Genomic DNA, 21,295 nt, shown 5'->3' with positions numbered 1-21,295 from the left:
GCATGTTAAAAGTTTGATATTTTTATTGTGTGTGATTTCCCTTTTGGGAGAAAAATAAAATCGTGGACTTGGTCATATCATAAGACAGAACATGGTAATACTCTGTAAAGCGCTAAAAAGGCAAATTGAAAATTTGAAAAAGTTGAAAGTTTCATGGCTTTTGAACTGACTGAACATGGAGATGCTAGCTAGCAACATTCAAGACTTGAGTCGTCAAATTTGAGTATTCTTTCCAATCATATGAGGTTTCTGTCCCCTTTGACTTGGCATCATCTAGTCTAGCCGTGTCATTAACTTCCAGTTTAGTCACTCATGCGAACAAGTCGCAAATATATATCTACGATCACGATATTTACAAATTTCTTTCTTTCTTTTTTTACCCAATCACTGGGAACCTAGATTTGTACTCTTCCGGTCCTTAATATAAGATTCATTTAACTAATTTGATTAGATTAAGGAAGTTAGGTAAATTAGTTAATTATAAGAAAAGTGACACATTTTTCCTAAAACACCATAATTATCTTTCTTAATACTCCACCTCCCTCTTCTACTTGATCATAGTTGAAGGAGTATTCATAGGGGTAATTTAGAAAAAATTGATAAATATAAGAAATGGGTCTTATATTTAGGACCAAAACCAACTCAAGAATTAGATTCTATATTAAGAATCGGAGGAGTATATTTTATAGTAATTCTCAATAATTTAGTTTTTTTTTTAATCCTGAATTGAATTAGTTGTTTTGATAATTTTGAAAACAAAAATAGAAGGTCGAGATTATTGGGTAGATCGTACAATGTGAGTATTTGCTTAGCAGAAAATGTCAAGCGTGCGTTCGAGTTAATAATTCAGTTATCTGATGGTTCGATCAGTTATGGAAAATAATGAAGATCAATAATTACCAGTAATGAATTATTTGGATCATCATCTTCTAAATCAAATCATTAATTGTCAGTGCTCCTCCCAATATCAGCATTCACCAATCACCACGCCGCAACATTTTGGTTGTCGTCCTTTGCCTCAATGGATGTTTGATTCAAACTGATTTTCGTCCTCTTCTTCTTCTTTTTTTTTTTTTCCTGTGTTTATTTTCTCTGTTAAGATATATATCATAGCACAATGACATCAATCACAATCTTTAAGCTTTTTTGTTAAGCGTGGATTTTTTTTGTAAGAAATATAATTAGTGCTCGAGTTATTACATATAAAAAAATGTTTATTAAGATAAATATATATTTATTTGTTTATGTGAATTTTAATTATCATATCTCAGTAATATTTTTAAAATATTAAATCTGAACATTTTAAATTATTATACGCGCAATCTAAATTTTTAAAAAGGAACAAGCATAAGAAGAAAAAAATGAATCAAATCGGAAAGATCTGACATGGTGTGAGATATGAGGGAATTGGAGGGGAGTGAAGAGGGAAAAAATTTTAATAAACACAATTTAAAAAAATGGAAAAAGAATATTATAAAATTTTAATAAAAAAACAGATGTAAGTTTTTAATTTTAATTTTTACAATTTTTAAATCAAGAGGAGAATTTCAGATATTCTACATTTAATTTGATATTTTTTAATATTTTTATTTTAGTAAGAACAAGTCAAACTAATAAATGTGCATTTCTTTCCGGGGAAAAAGCGGAAGAAACGACAGCTTGATATTATTGACCGGTTATAATCTCACGCTCTGTGTATGTCTAAGTCTCACATGCTAGGTCCCATCACCCATGAATTCTTTTTCTGTATGACCGTATCGACCTATATTTTGCGTTAGATATTTGTCTATCTTTTATTGATATATTCATTTCAATCATTAGAACAACACGAGGACATATCTATGATTAAAAAAAAAAAATAGATTTAGGGTCACTAATATATACTACTTCTGGTCTTTAATATAAAAGCTAGTAACTAATTTGAATAGATTAAAAAAACTGATTAAGTTATTTATTTGTAATAAATATGTGTTGTCTTTCCTAAAATATCTCTATTAATTAGAACTATAATTATCACAATGACTACTTTAAGAAAAAATGAATAAATATGAGAGAGAGAAAGTAGTTTTGAGCTTAATAATTATGATCAAAATAAAAGTCAAACAAACTTTTATATTAAGGATCAAGTAAATTAATCTTGAAAAAAAATATATCAAAGAGGGATTACTTGTTACCGCATGATAAAAAACCAAAGAAAGAAGATTAACAAGATTATCCATTTTTAACATGAAATTATGTACCACATTTAATCCTTAATATAAAAACTAATTGATTAATTTGAATAAATTAAAAAAATTTGTTAAGTTAATTATTTGTAATAAATAGGTGTTATTTTTTCTAAAATACCCTTACTAATCGTGCATATTAACTAAAACTACCATATGATAAAATACTTAACATGTGCAACTATTATAAGAATTATTTTTAAAAAATAGATAAATATAAGAAAAAAAATAAATTAAAATCTGATTTTTAAGATCAAATTAAAAATTAAATTAGTTTTTATATTAAAAACGGAAATTAGCAATATTTTTTTTATACAAATTGTGTAATATTTGTTGCCGCATGCAAATTGGCCAATTGCGTATCGCACACTCGTTGTAATAAATGTTACAACGATCAAGTCATTCCATATTTCTACCATAATGTCGTTTGGACACCACATGATCTCCAATTTCCACATCTTTTTCTTTTCTCTGCCAACTCCAATTTCTATATCTAAACAACTATTTCACAATTAATATATACGTCATGTCATATGTAGAAAGACTTTTAAGCTGTAGCTAAATTAACTTACCACTCTAGTCTTATTTATAAATTAGAAAGACACTTTTTTATCATAATTATAAGATAAATGTTATTAAATTTGTGTTCCTAGTTTTTCCTTTTATCCCTATTAAATGTTGGTATATGTTACTTAATTTTTAAAGTACGCATGTTTAATACAAGTATAGTTAAAATTTTAAATATAGCTAATGAGTTTTAGAGTTTTTCTTTATTCTAATAAATATGTTAAAAGTACTCACTTGTAACACTTTTCTTGATAATTGAAAAGGTAGGTATATTTGTTAATTAAAAATCGAACTGAGGGGGTAGCATTCTCCTAAAATTAAGGTTATACCCTAATGTCTTCGGTGCAGTGACATGCAGTCTTTGGAATCCGATCTTGGCTATCCACAATTTTTTAAGGTCGTTATCCAGAATAATTAAATTAAAACAAATATTATTAAATGGTACATATAACTCAGTTAAGCTCGATGTTCTTCGGAAAGGCAGCGTACTATGTTACAATAGTTAAAAGAGATAATTGCCCATCTTGGGAGGGGGCAATTATCTACTGAATGGATTTTCATTGGAGCAAAATTAATTTATTGTCTTTTATACTAAATTTTCTTCCAATGTGCTTAAAATATGTAGGAGCCGTCGTTTAATTATGATCACAGTAGTATATATGAAAAGTACATGAAGATGGAAAACAGTGTGATTGATCTCGAGTTTCATAATATTTGTTTTTTTTTTCAAATTTACTTCAAACTTGGTTCTTTTTCTTTTTTTTCCATAAAAAGAGGAACATATACGTCCACACATACCCACCACACAATTATTTTAGAATTAGATTTCGCAATCTCTCGTTTGAAAAAAGAGTAGTGTGTGAGTTGCTACTTGAGTTAACCTTAAAAACATTTATATTTGTCAATCTAACTGAATTACCACTTCAAAACTAGTTTCATATTCAATTTGATTATAAATATATGATACTAATTCATTCTGTTTTTCATGTTTATTTACTCTTTCAGTCCTTAATATAAGACCAATTTAACTAATTTAATTAGATTAAGGAAGTTAGGTAAGTTGGTTAATTATAAGAAAAGTGACACATTTTTCCTAAAACACCATAATCATCTTTTTTAATATCCCATCTTCCTCTTCTCTTTGATTGTGGTTGAGGGAGTATCCATAGAGGTAATTTAGAAAAAACTGATAAATATGAGAAATGAGTCTTATATTTATGACCAAAACCAACTCAACAATTGGGTCCTATATTAAGGACCGGAGGAGTATTTTTTTAAGATAGTTATTCTGGTAGTTATACATGTTAAAAGTTTCATTAAATAGTAGTTCTCGACTTTTAGTTAATACACATAATTAAAAATGATATTTTAAGAAATACAATATTTATTTATTATAAATAACTAATTTAACTAATTTTTTTAACATATGCAAATTAGTCAACTAACTCATATATAAAAAACTATTGTAAGTCAAATCAATTATATGGGTTCGTTAATTTGTGTGATGCAATGAGGATTTTGCTTCTATAGTTTCTAATGCACAGATTAACTCTGTAATCTTTAATTAAAACAATTTTTTTATTAAAAAAAAAGAAGAAGGAAAGGAGGGGGGTTGAATTTGTGGGGTGTGGATTGGTTCCCAGAAAGTAAAGATACGCAAAAGGAAGTGCACTGTGATTGTTAGTATTTTGTTTTTTCTGTGAAGATCATACTCTTGTTTCTTTCCAACCTGGATCTCCCCAGTGATATGCATTTAATCTCAAATATTCAGCTTCATTAAAAATATACGTCCCCCTTAATTTAACAAAAGTACAATCAACAATAAATCATATGTTTTATGACTTATTGTTAACATGATCCATTATATATTTTGTACCTTCAAAAATACAGTGTTTATATTCCTCAGGATTAATTGTGTATTTCTACGTGAATAATGTGTTATAGTCGCATTTCACTTTCCTTCGCTTTGGTTTGGCTTTTGAAAACACGGTATATTCAAAGAGAATATCCCTTCTTCATACTGCCAAACAGCTATCGATCGATAAATATGCGCATATGAATCCACGAAACTGTCACGGTACATATTTTCGCTGTCCATCTTTCTCTCTCTTCTACTTCATTGTCAGTATTACATCCCCAGTAAAAACAAAGCGCTTGACGATGAATACGAAGCTTCGTTCTGCGAAACAAACTTGGTTTTGCCAAATTAAACTTCAAACAACCAAGGCGTGCAAACTCATCATCACAAAATAACAATGACAATAAACAATGTAAGGTTAGGTCTAGTAGAATGGATTAATTTCTCACAACATGATAAATCAATATTCGAATCTTAGTTAAAAAAGATATCTATATTTAATACCTGATAATGTCTCGAATATGATTGTTTTCAGTAAAAATATACGTATGACTTAAAAAAAACAAAGATAATGAATAAAGCCCAAATGCCAAAGGCAGGGAGAAGGGTCGAAGGTACCTAGAAGCCTGCCATTTGGCGCTCTCACTATTCGGACATATCAAGGGTCGCGTGTGTGTGTGTTCACAGCAATGTTAATTATTTTACGTCGAGTGTTAGTATTGTTAGTTTCTTTACTTGTGCGTCGTCTTCTTGGGAAACTTTGGAGAACTTGGTTCGGCGGCAGACACTGTTTACAAGGCTGCATGTTCGATCAGTGATTAAAGAAATGAATAGTAGAAGGCTCATTGAGGCATGCCAAAGCTAGCTGTAAGCTTAGTTCAAGAGATTATTCCTGTACTGGTAAAGAAACAATATACTGCTTCTGATCTTTAATATAAAAGCTAATTTGATTTTTATTTTAGTCTTAATTATAAGAGTCAAATCTATTTTATCTCCTATATTTATTTATTTTTTTTCAAGGTAGTCCTTGTAGTAATGATAGTCCTAGTTAATATACTTGATTAGTAAAGATATTTTAAAAAACACAATATCTATTTATTATAAATAACAAGCTTAACTAATTTTTTTAATATATTTAAATTAGTTAATTAATTTTTATACTCCTCCGGTCCTTATTATAAGACCCAATTTGACTTTTTATTTGGTCCTAATTATAAGACCCAATCCATTTTCTCTCTTATATTTATGTATTTTTTTCCAAGATAATCCTTCTAATAATGATAGTTTTAGCCAATATACTTAATTAGCAAGGATATTTTAGGAATAACAACACTTATTTATTATAAATAACCAACTTAACTTACTTCCTTAATCTCCTCAAATAAGTCAATTGGGTCTTATAATTAGGACCGGAGGAGTATTAAAGAACGGAAGTAGTATATTTGTTCTTTTTATTTTTTTTAGGATCTAGTAATACATGACAAGACCCTAGAGTCGCTGGCAAATACAAAAAACGAAAAGAAACAAAAAAGGCAAGATCCTGGAGGGATACATACGCTCGTCCGAGGTCTTTTTTTAATTACAAAGAGGTGATGGGTTGGTGGTATTGACTTATCCAAAGACTAAACAATTACCGCATCTATTAACCAATCAGCAATCAGCAATAGTATTAAAATAAAAATATTGAATTCACACTCTGTTCCCTTCAACTACCCAATATGCATAGTCTTTCCAACTTTCTTGACTCACAAAGTCACAATTTAAATAGTATTAAAAAAAAAAAAAGGAAAAAGAACCTCCCACCATTTCCGCGCGTGTTGTGCTGCACCGATAATAAAATGCTTGTAGCCCACAAAATCAACCTCGCGTGTGTCTATGCCTCTAAATATGATACCCATAAAACCAAAAGATTTTTATAAACTGATGTAAAATTTTGAATTTTTGACGCGGTTTTAAAAAAAAATAAATCAAACTCTCCGTATTAAAATTATTGAAAATATTGTTTGCGTGTTAAGATCATGAATTTCCCCTTTAAATAATTATTTGCAGCTTCATTTTTTAGGCTATAAATGAAACACTTTATGGGGCTACAGCCTATAGGTAATGTTATATCTTTTTTTTTTTTGGGTTTACTATAGGTAATGTTATATATCTGATAAATCGTTCAGAATAAAATTCAGTTTTGTTGGAGGTAGACTATTTTTTTTTTTGCTAAAGCGCAGGTATCCTCCTATTAGAGACAATCCTATTTGAAGTACTGTCAGACACTAAATGTGGGCACTTCTTCTAACGAGAATTCGAACCTTGGTTCGTCACGTTGTGAAGGACTAATCCCTTCCGCTAGACCCAATTCCCGTTGGGGGATGTAGACTAATTTAAATATGTAATCAAAGTGTCATCAAAGCCCATGTTCAGTTCGTTGGGCTTTAATGGTAATCTGAAAATATCAGTCTCCGGCCCAAATTCAGCCCAAACACAGCGCAAACGATTACAAACACAAATAGACGATAACCCAAAAGACCGAGGAGAACCCAAATTGCTTGTCCCTCCATCCCCATTTCACACTCTTGCCATGATTGCTCAACATGGAATTTAAAACTTAAAAGCACACTCTGATCCGTCCAAATTGATTTCGAGTGATCTAGATTTAAATTAAATCAATTTTTATATTTTAAATATTTTTATTTTAATAGATGCATAAAATAAAAATGATATTGTAATTCTAACTTCTTAAAGAAAAGAAAAATAAATTCGTCATTTTAAGACTCTAAATCTAGCCTGTTGAAATTATAATAATAAGTATAATTATATTTGAACAACTTGAGTATAATTATATTACTCCTCTGATCTCTAATATATAACCTAATTGTTAAGTTAATTTTGATACTAAATATGAGACCTATTTCTCATATTTATTAATTTTTTCTAAATTATCCTAATAGATACTCCCTCAACTATAATCAGCTAAGTGAGGGAGGGAGAATATTAAGAAAGATGATTATGGTATTTTAGAAAAAATATGTCACATTTTTTATAATCAACTAACTTACTTAACTTTCTTAATCTAGTCAAATTAGTTAAACAGGCATTATATTAAGGACTTATAATAATGAGCAAAGTAATGCACGTGGGCAAATATAGAGCTTCTCATTACTCGCATTATTCACACAAACCTCAGTGAAATGTAGGACACCATCAACATAACCAAACCAAAAAGGTTCAGTTTTTCCTGACTTAAATAAACCACAAAGATCAACTGATGAACTTGTCTAGAGAAAACTGGAGTCCCTGCATCAGATGATGGAGCTTCCTTTGTGGATACATGAGTTAACTCACTTTATTTTCAACACACAGACATATATGTGTGTGTATGTGTGTGTGAGTCGATCAAGAAGATCAGTGAAAGCCATGGATGACCCTACGAGGATCCAATTGCCCACTGCAATAACTGGAAGACACAGTGGAGATCTCCTGATACGCCTTCCATTCTTCACCAGGCTTCAATGCCACTGGATTCTCAATTGCTGCACAACTCAAACATATCATGCTCTGGTAATCTTCATCGCCCATATCATACATCGCCTTCGCTTTTCTCTCCCATGGATTCCACACCACTGAATAAAAACCCCACTGTCAGAAATATCCTGCTATTTTAATTTCCATCATCATCAAAATGATCTGAGTATATTATAAAATGGGAACATATATGTCAAAACCTGCATCTGCCATGCCGCTCTTCTTCATCTCATATGTTCTTTTCTTCTCGTGGTCTATGATGGCGATTTTAGATGGTGTTCGCAGGTAAACCCTTTCCACCTACAGGTTCATCATGTAAGCACTTGTGAGTCGAACTAAATGTTGGAAGGTGAAAGGATTATGTATGTAAGATCTGCGTGTTTTTTACCTCGCCATCGAAAGTGATTGCGTCTGCTTGCTCTGTGAATCTGCTTCTATTGACGAGATTATCAAGATAATCAAGTGTCTCCAGCCCCTCAATCCGAACTTCACTGAATTTTCAACACCGTCATGCATAACCATTAAGAAAAGGTCCTAATTTCACCATTACGCTGCATCATCTGGCCTAGTTCTAAATTTGTTGCCATAAATACAAACATATAGTGTTTTTATTTGGAAAAAGAGAGAGAGCTAAATGTAAACACCTGATATCTGATACACTTAAGTAGTTGCAGAGAGCAAGGGTAAAGGATAAAGGCTTATTGTCAGTGTTTCTGACTCGGGGAACCAGAACGAGCTTTCCAGCACTAAGGGTGATGCGAAGCCTGAGCTCAAAACTGCAGAAAGCAATATCAAACAACAAGTTTCAGTTCAGCAGCATTTAATTACCAAAGAAAGAGATTAAAAAAAGTTATTCACAGTTTGTTTGAAGGCATGATGCATACCTTCGTGGCCAGATCTTTAAATCTTCCCGGGTGGACTTTAAGATCAGATCCACGGATGAGTGATTGTCAGATGGAGGTAAAGGAGATGGGTCTCTGTCCAGTGACCACAATCTGTTCCTTACAAATCCTTGTTGATCAAGCGAACCCATATTCCCAAACTGCTAAACACATCAAAGTTGAACTAGAATTCACAGCACATGGATTTGAACTTTTCTGAAGTGTCTGTGCCACTGAAAAAAAAAAAAAGGTAATTAACCTGAGGAAAGCAGACTGATATCCCTCCTCTGATTGATTTAGGTTGTTTCCAGTTAGCCTGTCAGAGTGTAAAATCACCATACATGTCTTGAAATTTTTCCAGAAACTCAAAAAACTGAACAGTTATATAAATAAAAGGGCTGAGTAAATGGAAGGTAACTTGAAAATACACAGAATTTTCTTACCTTACTGCTCTTGAAAAGAAGTTCTTGTCTCTGCTCATTCTTCCAGGAAACAATCTGGCCTCCATATAGAAGCACCTGAAACCATTCATCCACAGCACTTTCATACCTGAAAGCCTAATATGAGCTTAACACGCGTAAATTCAGGCAGAAGAAATTACCTCTGCAGATGAACCAGTAGGTTCAGTCAATATAATACGGGGCAATCCACCTAAGTCCTGAAATATATTCAACGGCATCGGTCTGGGCCGTAACCTTGCTCTTATGCTGCTCACTAGAGGACTCACTTTCCCTTTACTCCAATCCAGCTGCAACCAATTAAAACCACAGAACATTTCATTGTCAATTCACACAACACATAACCAAACAGTATGAAATATGAACTGCTGAAATTTCAGAAAGCAGAAGGAAACAGAAAGAAAGAAGAAAACTTTCCAATTGAATCAGTGAAAGGAAGAGATGGGGATAGCGTACTTTTGAGGCTATGTGTATCTATATAGTAACAGAATGGAACCAATTATGAGCTTGGATTTTCGAGAGGTAGCAGGAGAAGCAGCAATAACTCTGCGTTGTTGCGAAGGTGCATGTGAGATTGTCTAGCTATGTATATATAAGGTTACAGACGCAAACTGTGAAAGAGGAAAGGACAAAAGGGAGAGGCACGAGAGTGAAGACGGAATCGAGCATGAAACTTGACGAGGAAGAGGCCTTTGACATAGGATTCTCCGTTGCTTACCGCCAAATGGCACTGGGGTTTTCAGTTAACCGTTTAATGTTTGGGTTGCCATTGGTTCAGCTCCTCCCTCCTGAGGACCATGCCCACCACTTTGGTGCCATGTCATCTGGGAAACTCTTCGCGTACCATAATTTCCTGTTATGTCACGATGTTGATGTTCTTATTTGTGCGTTTCTATACGTCCCATTCCCTAGTGTGCCTTTCCCCCACTTCGGATTCCTTAGCATTTTAATTTTTTTTTAAAGAGTGTGTATAATTTACTAAAATTTGAAGTGAAGAAAAAAAACGAGAGAGGAAAAGAAAAAGGTGAACCTCATTTTGTTGATAGGGGACATTGCTATGTCTTTAACATTATCGGGATGATTATAATAAAAAAAGAAGCTTTAGAATACTTTAGATGAAAATAACCTTTTAATCTCAAAACTTATATTGGGTAATTTTTTAGTACCAAGTATTGTCATATACTACCTCTGATCTTTGATATAAAACCTTATTTGACTTTTATTTTGGTATTAAATATAAGATCCAAATCCACTTTGTCTTTCATATTTATTTATTTTTTCTCAAGATAGTCCTTCTAATAATGGTTGTTTTAGCCAATAAATTTAATTAGTAAAGATATTTTATAAAAAACAACACTTATTTATTACAAATTACTAACCTAACTTATTTTTTTAATATATTCAAGTTAATCAATTAGCTCTTATATTTAGGGTAGGAGGAAGTAGTAATAAAGGCTTCCTATATATACATACATCTATTTTTCTATCATTCTTTCTCCAAAATTTATAAAAGCTTTGTAGTTAAACTCTCCACCGCTAGGCCATCAGACTCCATACTTAAACCCCACGTGTAAACTAGCCTCATATGGTAAAAGTGCTTATAAAAGTATTTCTAGCCCACCAATTAAGAATGTCAGCATTAGAAAACTTTTGAAGCAAATTGAATCAATGAAGATACAATCATGTTAGCTTTTTTATCCCTGAAAAGGAAATCTTGTCATCACTTGATTAATTATAATGAAGATACAATTATATTTGAGATATATTAATTAATTCAAAGCAGTTGATATCAGCACTGATGCATGAGCAGTGAGGATGGTGGAATATCAAAGTGAAATTTGGTTCTTCTTGGTGTAATTAATGGAGTGGCAGCGTTGAAAAATTAACTCAAAAGTATCACAAGAATTTCGTCTTTGTTATAATAGTTCTATATCCCATGAATATTATTGTATTAAATAATGTCCTATCCATGAATCCCTATTCAGTAATTTCATAAACAACGGCTCTTGGGATTTTGAGCTATATAAATTTGTTTCTGGTTTTCAATTATCTGATGAACAAATATACACTGTTGGCTCTCTTATTCTAACTCATCATAATGACGAATTTATCGGTGTGAAGTAGTCTTCGTGGTGGGTCCATGCATGCTCCTAAAGCTTACTTACGTAAAGATATATAACTTGTTTCCGTTGATTGAGTGGTCACTGAAATCTTTAAGAAAAATCACACAAATCTTTCAAGTCGATCATCGCTGTGATGATGCAAAAAGCTAGCCACCGGAGGGAAAAAAGAGGGATGTTTACGAAACTAGGAATGAAAAGATGAGTGAAGCAGAAATGAACAAATTTTTTCAGAAGAATCAAAATGTTACTTGAGACGTGCAAATGGAGAGTCATGGGGAGTGCTCATGCTTTTGTTTGGTGCGTAAAGCTGAGGTACCACTTGTGTTGCGTTCAGTCTACGCGGATCTTAGTGGAGATAAAATAAAATAAAACTCAGATCAATAAAAGGTTTTCTGGTGGTTGGGGGGGGGGTAATAGGGTTAGCTCTGGAAAAAAAAAAAAAAAAGCTAGTTAACAAATCAAAATTTTGAATTTTTTTTACCAAAAAAATCAATATTTAATGTCTACGAAGAAAAATATTTGTGCTTATAATATATAGACCTATAGTTAAATCAAGCTTCTTATAATTATTATGTCAAGTTTTCTGATTACAGCTGTCACGTGTTTTATTTCTGAAATATTAATATGTACTATCTTCGGTCCTTAATGTAAGACCCTGTTTGACTTTTATTTTGGTCCTAAATATAAGACTCCAATCCACTTTGTTTCTCATATTTATACATTTTTTCTAAACTAGCCCTTCTAATAATAAGAGTTTTAGTTAATACACTTGATTAGTAAGGATATTTTAGGAAAAACAACACCTATTTAGGACAAATAACTAACTCAACTTACTTCCTTAATCTCCTCAAATTAATTAACTGGCTCTTATAATTAGGACCGGAGGTAGTAGTATCATTAAATTATAAACTCACATAGAGATTTTCCTAATATAAATATATATGGATCTCCATGCATGCATCTGTGTTGAGGAATATGGGGGTGCATGGCGGCAGAAGATTGGAAGAATATGGGAATTTAGGGGATAGAAAGAATACTTTATGAAGCATGGGCGGTGATGTGACCAAAGCAAAGACAGAAGAAGCTGCACCTTATTTTGTTCCCTTCAACTCATCCATCACCATTGCGTTGAAAATTGAAATTACAATATCGCTGTGTTTCTTATTGTTTCTCACCAAGAACCATCATTCCAATTAGAATCTCTTATCCAACAGACAACATGAGATGGAATGCCTAGATTTTAATTTTATTATATGGGTATCTAATGATTCAATTGACCTCATGACTTAATCTCATCCAATTGATTTAGACGAGTAAATTATTTATTAAGTTGAGTAAAGGATCAAATACATGATCTAACCACAAGTTATTTTATGTTTTTCTTATACATTAGGAAAAAGGCACATGATTTAATATCAATGTTATAATTATTGATCTTAAAAAGATGTCATTTCGAGTTAAATTAAAAAGAAATAGCAATTCATCTTATTTGTGTTTGATTATATGTGATTTATATATAGATATTCTATTTACTTATGAACTAATGCATTTTAATTGTATTTATATATTTTAATTACAAGTGGGTTAATCCCAAATCAACGGTGATTTTTTTTTTGGGGCTAAAATTTCAACGGTGACTAGATTCCACCATCTCGATATTTGATGTTTGAGAGGTATTATCCGATAACACTTGTGCCTCGGCAGGCTACAGCATTTAGAGTTGATTGAAGTCGGCGTCTTTTTGCCATTTTGACATGAAGAAGTCGTCGTTTTCAGGACAATACTTTTCACTTAAAAATCTAATCAGAATACCATCCTGTTTGAGCTTGGAGTGACGGATTATTTGCGTATTTATGAGATTGTTAATTAGTAAAGGGCAGGATCAAACGTAGCATCAAGAAAGAAATTAGAGCGCTAAGGACAAGCATAATTCCTGTTTAATTAACTGGAGAGACTTTTCATTGTCTCTATAAACCGTTCAAACACTTCAGCCAGAAATTAAAGAATTAACGCTAATTAATTTATTCTGGCAAGATAAAGTAAGGATGCTGTTCTCATAATCAAATCAAGAAAAGATGGAAAGCGACTTGGCAGATGGAGACGGATCAGGCGATTACTTTAGGTTCGATTATTTTATTTAGATATTTCTTTTGAAGGGCTAAACGGGCTTTAAGCTGCCGAATCAACACATAGATATTCTTTTCAACGTGATAATTATATATGTAAACGATGAGATGGCAGGGGCCTCAACCATTTTGGCTTGTATTTGCTTCACAGAACCATCGTCCATTGATGATAATGTCTCTGAAAGTGTTGTTTTTAATTCCCACCCCTCATCTGAGCCAGAAAGCAATGCCCCACTTCTCTCTAATTTTTGGATGATTTTCAATAATATTTTGTTCCCACAATCCTCTGCCGAGTAGCCATCATATGACAGTTTTAATACTAAAGTTGCTCAAAGGAGTTGCAACCATGGTGCAGCAGGGAGCCTTCTGAGAGGAAGGCTTCAGATGTAAACAAGCAGGCAATATACTATTAACAGAAGCTTTTCGATGAGATAACAGAAACTTGGTCACTCATTTGAACGCATTCAGAGTTTCTTATAGGCATTTACAAATGCGTACGTACCCAAACGTGGAGCAGCAATGCACCGTTTCATTATGAGGTTCAAAAGTAATCAACATTTAAATATTTACCAGAAGAATGCTTCAAAGCAGTGTCAGCCATCTTTTCAACTGTGAGAGCTTTCATGGCCTGTCTGGGGACCGCCGGAGGATGAGTGCAGCGAATGAGTGCCCAGTTAACATTGTGAAAGAATGGATGTTGTTTGATTTCAGTAGCTCCACGTCTATAAGCAAGACGATGCTGTGGCTCTTTCACAAGCAAGCCTCTTATCAGGTCTCTAGCAGCAAAGCTGACACTAGGTGATTCTGGGAATCTCAAGGGCTGACCCACCACATTGAGCAGAGTTGCTCTAGTTGCTGAACCTTTGAACGGCGTTCTACCAAACAGAAGCTCATATAAGAATATCCCAAAGGTCCACCAGTCTACAGCACTGCCATGCCCTTCTCCTTTGATAATCTCTGGAGCCAAGTACTCATGAGTGCCCACGAATGACATTGAACGTGCATTTGTTGGCTCTGCAATGAGCTCAGGAAGAGAGGCCACTGGATGATGCATTTCATTTCTGGTTTTCAACTTCTTGTCTTTCTTGGGCTTTCCAGATCGGACTCTAGGTGTGAAACATGCAGGTCTGATGCAATCTGGCTGCATGACACATGTTGGTTGAATGCACGCAGGTGGAGCACAGTGTCTTGAGGCTTTTGTCTCCATGCAAGAGTATGATGATCTTACTAGAGTTGGACTGACAGTGCACCTCAGAGAGAGGTCGAAATCTGACAGCATTATGTGACCATCTTCTCTCACCAAGACATTCTCAGGTTTAAGGTCTCGGTAGATGATCCCCATCATGTGCAAGTACTCCAAAGCAAGAAGAACCTCTGCCACGTAGAACCTGCATAGCACAGTGCAGATTGATGAAATGACAATACATATGGTGGAAACATCTCTTTTCTTGTCCAAACTAATTAAACATGTATCTAGACCAAAGGACGACAGTTCAGTCAAAAAGTTTATAATTCGACCAAGTTATAGGATAACTTGTTTCAAAGGATATCTGTACATATCCTAAAAACAGCAGCGAGGTTACTGTGACTGACAAAATCAAGAGAGATTTGTGTGATTTACTCAAAACAACAAAGAAGAAAAAGAAATTGAAATTCAAGTTTATTTTCATTGGTGTATTGTCTCCTACGCAGGCCATAGTGACCTAGTTACCAGCAATATCTTAATTTATTTGTCATTTTGGCAGCCTTAGAAGGGCCGAAGGAATGACTACTATCGCAAGTTACTAGTGGGGCTGTATGAAAGAATGGCAGATGATGGGCCTCTGGAATAATTACTATAGGAAGCCATTAGGGGGGCTATATGAAAGCATAGCAGACTTTTTGAAGCTGATAACCGAACCCAGAAGTTAATGGCGACAACTAAGACATGCTAGAAACTCTGGATAAATAACAACAAAAACTGAAAATTATTTGGGTCATACAAAAGCTGATCGCTTTTTAAATAAATGATACACTGACAAGTGCCATTCATGAACTTTCTGTAGGTGATAGGGAGCCTAATCATGGCATTCACAAGACAGAATGAAACAAGTTGAGAGGAGAATTACTAGAGCAGACGCAAAAGTAGTAAAACAAAATAAAGCATGCAAGGAAGAAATTTCGCCTATTTTGGCTGACATTCTCGAACTTAGTTGAAAACCTCAGTTATCGTTGTTTTACTGGGAAAAAAATGGATTTTTCATGGAGTTAGTGATAATGGTGGCAGTGACAGCAGACATCTAAAATTTCACATCTTCCTTAGACAGAGGCCTGGGTTTCTATTTGTATCAAGAAAACCTCTCTGCTGATGATCTACTCTAACCTATCGAAAAGAGAACTTTCCTGAGTCAGCACCTAGTACCCTTCTGGCGCAAGAGACATTTGAGTCCAGAAGGAAAACGGAACCAAAATATCAACCTCACCATTTACCAATCCTTGCTTGTATATGCGCATATTAGATGCATAAATTGCAGAGGATTTTTTTCAGGAGAGGCGAGAAGGGGAATGGCTAACCTGGCAGCATGCTCTGAGAAATATTTCCCGGGTTGTCTTTGCCTGAGTGCATGCAGGTCCCCACCGGGGCAGAACTCCATTACCAAGCAAGAGAATATCTCTGTCTCAAAGTGCGCATATAATGTGGGCAGAAATGGATGATCCAAAGACTGCAATATCTCTCTCTCTGTCTGAACCCTCAGAAGCTTCTTGCGACTTGCTAGCTCTTCTTTATTCATAATTTTCATGGCAAAATAAGTTCCTGTGCCAGTCAACTCCACAAGATGAACTTTTCCTATGTCTCCACGTCCCAATGTCTTCAACACCCTGAAATGTCTCATTTCCAAGATCACATCGCGTGCTCGGATCGCTTGAATTGCTTCCCATCTTACATCGTTTGCCTTGTGGGGTCTATACAAAGAGCTGTTTGAAGTACAGTTGCTGCTCTCATCACTAACTTCACTCACACTACTCCCTCTACAGATGCTGGTCTTCCTGCTCTCGTTACAATAATAGGAGTTAGTAACTCCACCAATCTCACTTGACTTATCAACACTAACACCTTCACTGATTTCAGTATTAGAAAAACTTTGCTTGGCTTCGGAATAGAAAGTGGCAGAATAGAAGCTAGTCTGAGGACTTGGACAAAAAGTAACCCCTGGATGACAGTAACTCTTGACTGAATCAACCCCTCTTGATGGACCTACAAATTCTAATACGCTGCTACTTGAATCACAATTGGTGGAAGTATCGAATGGTTCAATGGTACAGATGTTCTTCCCGAAACAACTTTCTCCAGTTTCAGGGAGGCTTAAACAGCCAGATTCTCCACCATAGTTGTAATACAGCTCTGACGCATTTGGTAACTCTCCGTGCTGCACAATGTTGGGCTCTAGATAAGAATGCCTTCGATTAATTACACAGCTTCTATGACGGTTGATGGGCATCGTTGCATAGTCATCATGGCCAGTAAAATAGGATGCAGAAGAAACCCCGTGATTTCTGGAAGTTCTTAGAGGAGGCCGGGACGGCCGAGGAATCCAAAATGTTGAAGGAGGATCGGAATCTATCGCAGAAACTGAATTCTGAACCTCTGATAAAGGCGCAACTCCGTTGACAGAAGACGCCATGAAGAAATTCTGAATACGCGTACTCGCATCAAAATTCAATTAAGTAGAGTGAATTATCGGGACGTACTTGTTTGAGAAGCTCCGAGACAAAGCCATTAATTACAGAATCTCCTGCAGTAAACACGTCCTTATAAGTCCTTCTGTTTTCCAAAAATAATACTCGTATGACAATTATGATGGTGGAATTAAAAGATATTAATAAGAATGGCGTTGAAGAAAATTCAAAAAGCGCAAAAAGAATACAACGTCATAGCATCTGCAAGAAACCGATCAAAGATGCGATCACAAGAAGATCATATGAATCTCAACCGTCACAAAGAAAATTGGATAACAAATGGCTGACCAGAAATGGAAGATACAGGACGCCATTTAATCGAAATTTCAAGAAAAAACCACTACGGTGTCTCGTGGCAGGTTCAAATATCTACAAGTTTCTCAAGAGTTACATTCTGGTCGCTATACTTGAGAGAGAAGAAGAGGACTAACCAACAATAACTAGACAAAGTAACCAGCTTAATCCGAAAGAATAATCACAGTACGTCATATCATTGATGCCAAACAACTTCAATTATGATTTACAAGTTCCGAGGTTCTTTAGAAACAATCATCATCTTTCTGGATTTAACGGCTATCTCCTTGAGAAACAGCAGGAATGAACTTTAAGCAAAAACCATAAAGAAAGGAACGGAGGTACATGGGAAGGAAAAAAAAAGCACCAGATGAGTGAAGAAAGATGGACGTCAATGCAGCGAACAAGCGGGTACGCTTGATAAAAACCACTCGCAGAAAGTAGAGCAACTTTCGCTTGTCTTTCTGCACCTCCGAAGAGCCTCAAATTTGATCAAAGGCAGTAAAGAAAAAAAGGAGCAAACTAATAAAACCAAAATAGAAAGAAACTCAGAATCAGAAGACAAGCTCTTGTTTTTTGTTAATTTCCGTTGATTTTCGTCACAAAGCGGGCATTATCGTTGATGTCCCCTCCAAAAGATAGCCACCTTTCCTGGCTTTCTTGTTCAGGGCTTAAATATCCTTTATAATGCGCTTAAACCATTTGTTTTAGACGAGTTAAAATCTCATTTCAATTGTTGGAAAATTATTTATTTAAAAAAATAAGTGGGCTTGCCGGCTTAACTGTGTAGGATAAGTGAAGCGGACCAACATCTGAAGTAAACGAAACTGGAACAAAGGCTCATATAGGCTGGTTTGATGGATCTTTATTTTTTCAAAAAAGCAAAAAAGAAAACATGCAACAACTATGTTGACGAAGTCAAATGTCAAATTATAGACCGACATATTAGCATTTCTATTTAGTGCTTTAAATGTCTGATTTAAATAATTAACAACTATATAAAACGGTATCCCACACATGAGGTCATGATATTTATAACTTAACAATATTTTTAATGAGACTATTAAAACAAAATGAAAAATTTTAAAGCCAAAATAATAATTAACAGAAATTACCCTACATCTCACGATAAAAATTCTAATTCACATGAAAAATATTCATACGACAAAATAGTTCCGCTCAAATTGGCAAAATTCATTTCTTGATTAATCGAGTTCCGATTAAGAATTTAACTAAGATCCTATAATCTCATTCAGGCTGACAAACACAGTATTATTACACCGTAAAATTTACATTACATCTACGTGGCCCAATAAAGAGAAAGCACTACATCTAATGTGGGAAGAATAGCAGGGGGTGGGCAGAGTCTAATACGTATTTTGTGGATTAATCCTTCTTCCTTCCCGCCTGTAGTATGGAGTTTCATCAATGGTTCTCCTGACATAGTCCACAAAAGGCTGAGGCGTCCGTGGAGATTTGTCATTTATAACATTAACGCTGCTTCGATCAGGAGTACTAGGAGCTAAACTGCTCGACGTAGCAGTATCTCTGGCTCTGGGTTGCTGTGATCTCCTTGGCGTGGCCTTTAGTACCCAGTACAGTAACAGTAGACCAAGCCCAAGCATGATTGCCCAGCTGGCTACATCGATGATGGTCGGGGATGGTGCTTTTTCTACGGGTTTACAATTCACGTCTATCTCCGCTCTCTGGCCTGTAAAACAGGAAAGCAGATAGGCTAAATTTTACCTGCAACAGTTTTATGTCCTTTCCCTTAGGAAGGCTTTGCTTAAGGGTGTCATTGGCTAGCATCAAAATTGTGGGCTACGTATACTAACCAGTAGCTGGCAGGGTAATGGAGATTTTGTCTTCGAATTTTTTGGCATTCAGCAGTTTGATCTAAAACAACGGATTAGAACAATCAGTAAAGAGGAGATTTTACATATAAAATGATAAAATCCACTGGAACCGTTAGTTTTTCAGGTGAATTTTTCAGCATTAGGAATTATTCAAATGAACAAAAAACGTTCTTATCACAGTTGTTTCTAGAGCAGCCACCACAGGAAAATAAGTAGTCCAGATCCTCTACATTCACAAAAGTGAATACAGGGAAAATGGACGAGTGTAAAGCTAGGTAGACTTCATACACACCCGCTTTCTCTTGAATCACTCTCCACAAATACATAAATGCATAAAGAGAATCCAATTTGCAAATTAAGTGGAGAATGGTTAATGTAATTCATAAAAAGAATCACGTTTAACAGAGAATAAGGGAATGGAGACCAACTGCAAAAATTTTAGAAACTCAATGAAATATTTTCGAGGGCTGGATGAAAACTTGTCATTTTTCAATCCATAATTCACGACAAATGAATGATGGAATATTTTGAACCAAGACAACTAATGATTCAATGGTGGACACTGAAATATTTTGGAGGTTGATTTCAAGTCCGTCATTTTACTCCAAATAAAGCTCTGGAACAAGGGTAAGGCCTCCCTCAAATTCCTTTCCTGTCCTTTATTCTCCATTATTTTCCATCTAATCATAACCTAAATAAACCTCATTTTTAAAATTGTGACATCATTTTATGGAACGTGCTGACATTCATCTTGCTTAGGATAAAGGTAAGGCACCCCATTGAATTCTTCAAGGCATCAGCGAAACCTCATTAAGACATAAAGTACCAATTTCAAGATCAGGCAATGAGTATCATATTTATGCCTTCGTGGTTCCAGCATTTGAACTTAGGACCTCCAAGTTAAGCAATGGTGATCATAATTAAAAGCACTCACCTCATACTGCGCTGACCCTCCCATACCAAAATCTTCTTTATGGATGAGATTGATCTCAAATAAATCTGTGTGACGCCAGTGAATTTCAACATCTATCACAACAAAGACAGCTAAATGTCAGATCACTAATGAAACATTGGTCACTCAATCTTTATAACATTCATGCTCAGTGTTATGTGAATATAAAAGCAGCGTGTTCGCAGAGCCTGCGTGGGTTGGATCATTGTCGCCTACTAAAACACATGCATCTCAACAACTCTCCCCCATCCCAACCTTTTTTTTCACAGAGAGAGAGAGAGAGAGAGAGAGAGAGAGAGAGAGAGAGAGAGAGAGAGAAGCAGGCGTTTGTAGGTGAGGGAAGAAGACTTGTAGTCATCTTGGCCATTTGAATTATGAAAGCGAAAAATCAAGTAACCTAACCCACGTACTTTGAAGCTCTACCGAGGCATAACAGCTTACCAGTATTTCCCAAGATGGTTATGCTAGTTTTGTTACAGTCTGGCGTCAGATTCAGCTGCATTGAACTCTGTAGAAATAGGGAAACAAAAAACAAAAAGGAACTTTTATTGTCAAATATGGTTTTCAGAGGATCTAGTACTTTAAGATTTAACAGTTTGAAGTGTCACATAACTGCACTATCTAAATAGCAGGCGTAGCCTAATGAATCAAACTTCTGTGACATACAGATGTGATCATTCAAACAATGGGAAGAAACAAAGGAAATAAAGGGCAATTTTGCT

At 34.7% G+C, this 21,295-nt stretch overlaps 3 protein-coding genes across 4 annotated transcripts; all 3 read right to left on the bottom strand.

Annotated features, from left to right (window-relative positions):
* Positions 1 to 7,757: 7,757 nt before the first annotated feature.
* On the bottom strand, positions 7,758 to 10,332 carry LOC114748852 (putative glucose-6-phosphate 1-epimerase). 2 transcript variants are annotated; one of them, XM_028937309.1, is made up of 9 exons: positions 9,962 to 10,332; positions 9,649 to 9,795; positions 9,491 to 9,565; positions 9,307 to 9,363; positions 9,051 to 9,211; positions 8,811 to 8,942; positions 8,555 to 8,657; positions 8,367 to 8,466; positions 7,758 to 8,264 (listed from the first exon to the last, which is right to left on the bottom strand). In XM_028937309.1, the coding sequence occupies exons 2-9, from the start codon at positions 9,724 to 9,726 to the stop codon at positions 8,047 to 8,049; spliced, it is 924 nt and encodes a 307-aa protein (XP_028793142.1). In that variant the 5' UTR covers positions 9,727 to 9,795; positions 9,962 to 10,332; the 3' UTR covers positions 7,758 to 8,046. The 2 variants fall into 2 exon arrangements, with proteins under 2 accessions (XP_028793142.1, XP_028793143.1); XM_028937310.1 differs by having other exon boundaries at positions 9,051 to 9,208; positions 9,962 to 10,330.
* Positions 10,333 to 14,295: 3,963 nt separating this feature from the next.
* Positions 14,296 to 18,274, bottom strand: LOC114748855 (protein kinase PVPK-1-like). Its single transcript, XM_028937314.1, has 3 exons — positions 18,133 to 18,274; positions 16,308 to 17,527; positions 14,296 to 15,142 (listed from the first exon to the last, which is right to left on the bottom strand). Exons 2-3 carry the CDS (start codon positions 17,414 to 17,416, stop codon positions 14,296 to 14,298), a joined length of 1,956 nt encoding a protein of 651 aa, XP_028793147.1. The 5' UTR covers positions 17,417 to 17,527; positions 18,133 to 18,274.
* Positions 18,275 to 18,876: 602 nt separating this feature from the next.
* Positions 18,877 to 21,103, bottom strand: LOC114748856 (nuclear pore complex protein GP210-like). The gene is made up of 4 exons (XM_028937315.1): positions 21,015 to 21,103; positions 20,556 to 20,647; positions 19,601 to 19,661; positions 18,877 to 19,476 (listed from the first exon to the last, which is right to left on the bottom strand). Exons 1-4 carry the CDS (start codon positions 21,073 to 21,075, stop codon positions 19,133 to 19,135), a joined length of 558 nt encoding a protein of 185 aa, XP_028793148.1. The 5' UTR covers positions 21,076 to 21,103; the 3' UTR covers positions 18,877 to 19,132.
* Between the last annotated feature and the right edge of the window lie 192 nt (positions 21,104 to 21,295).

This window comes from Neltuma alba, unplaced genomic scaffold, assembly GCF_004799145.2.
Source record: "Neltuma alba isolate B1F8T4 unplaced genomic scaffold, ASM479914v2 tig00005834_pilon, whole genome shotgun sequence".
Taxonomy (NCBI): Eukaryota; Viridiplantae; Streptophyta; class Magnoliopsida; order Fabales; family Fabaceae; genus Neltuma; species Neltuma alba.
The sequence above is the reverse complement of the archived record's forward strand: the minus strand, read 5'-3'. Positions and strand labels throughout refer to the sequence as shown.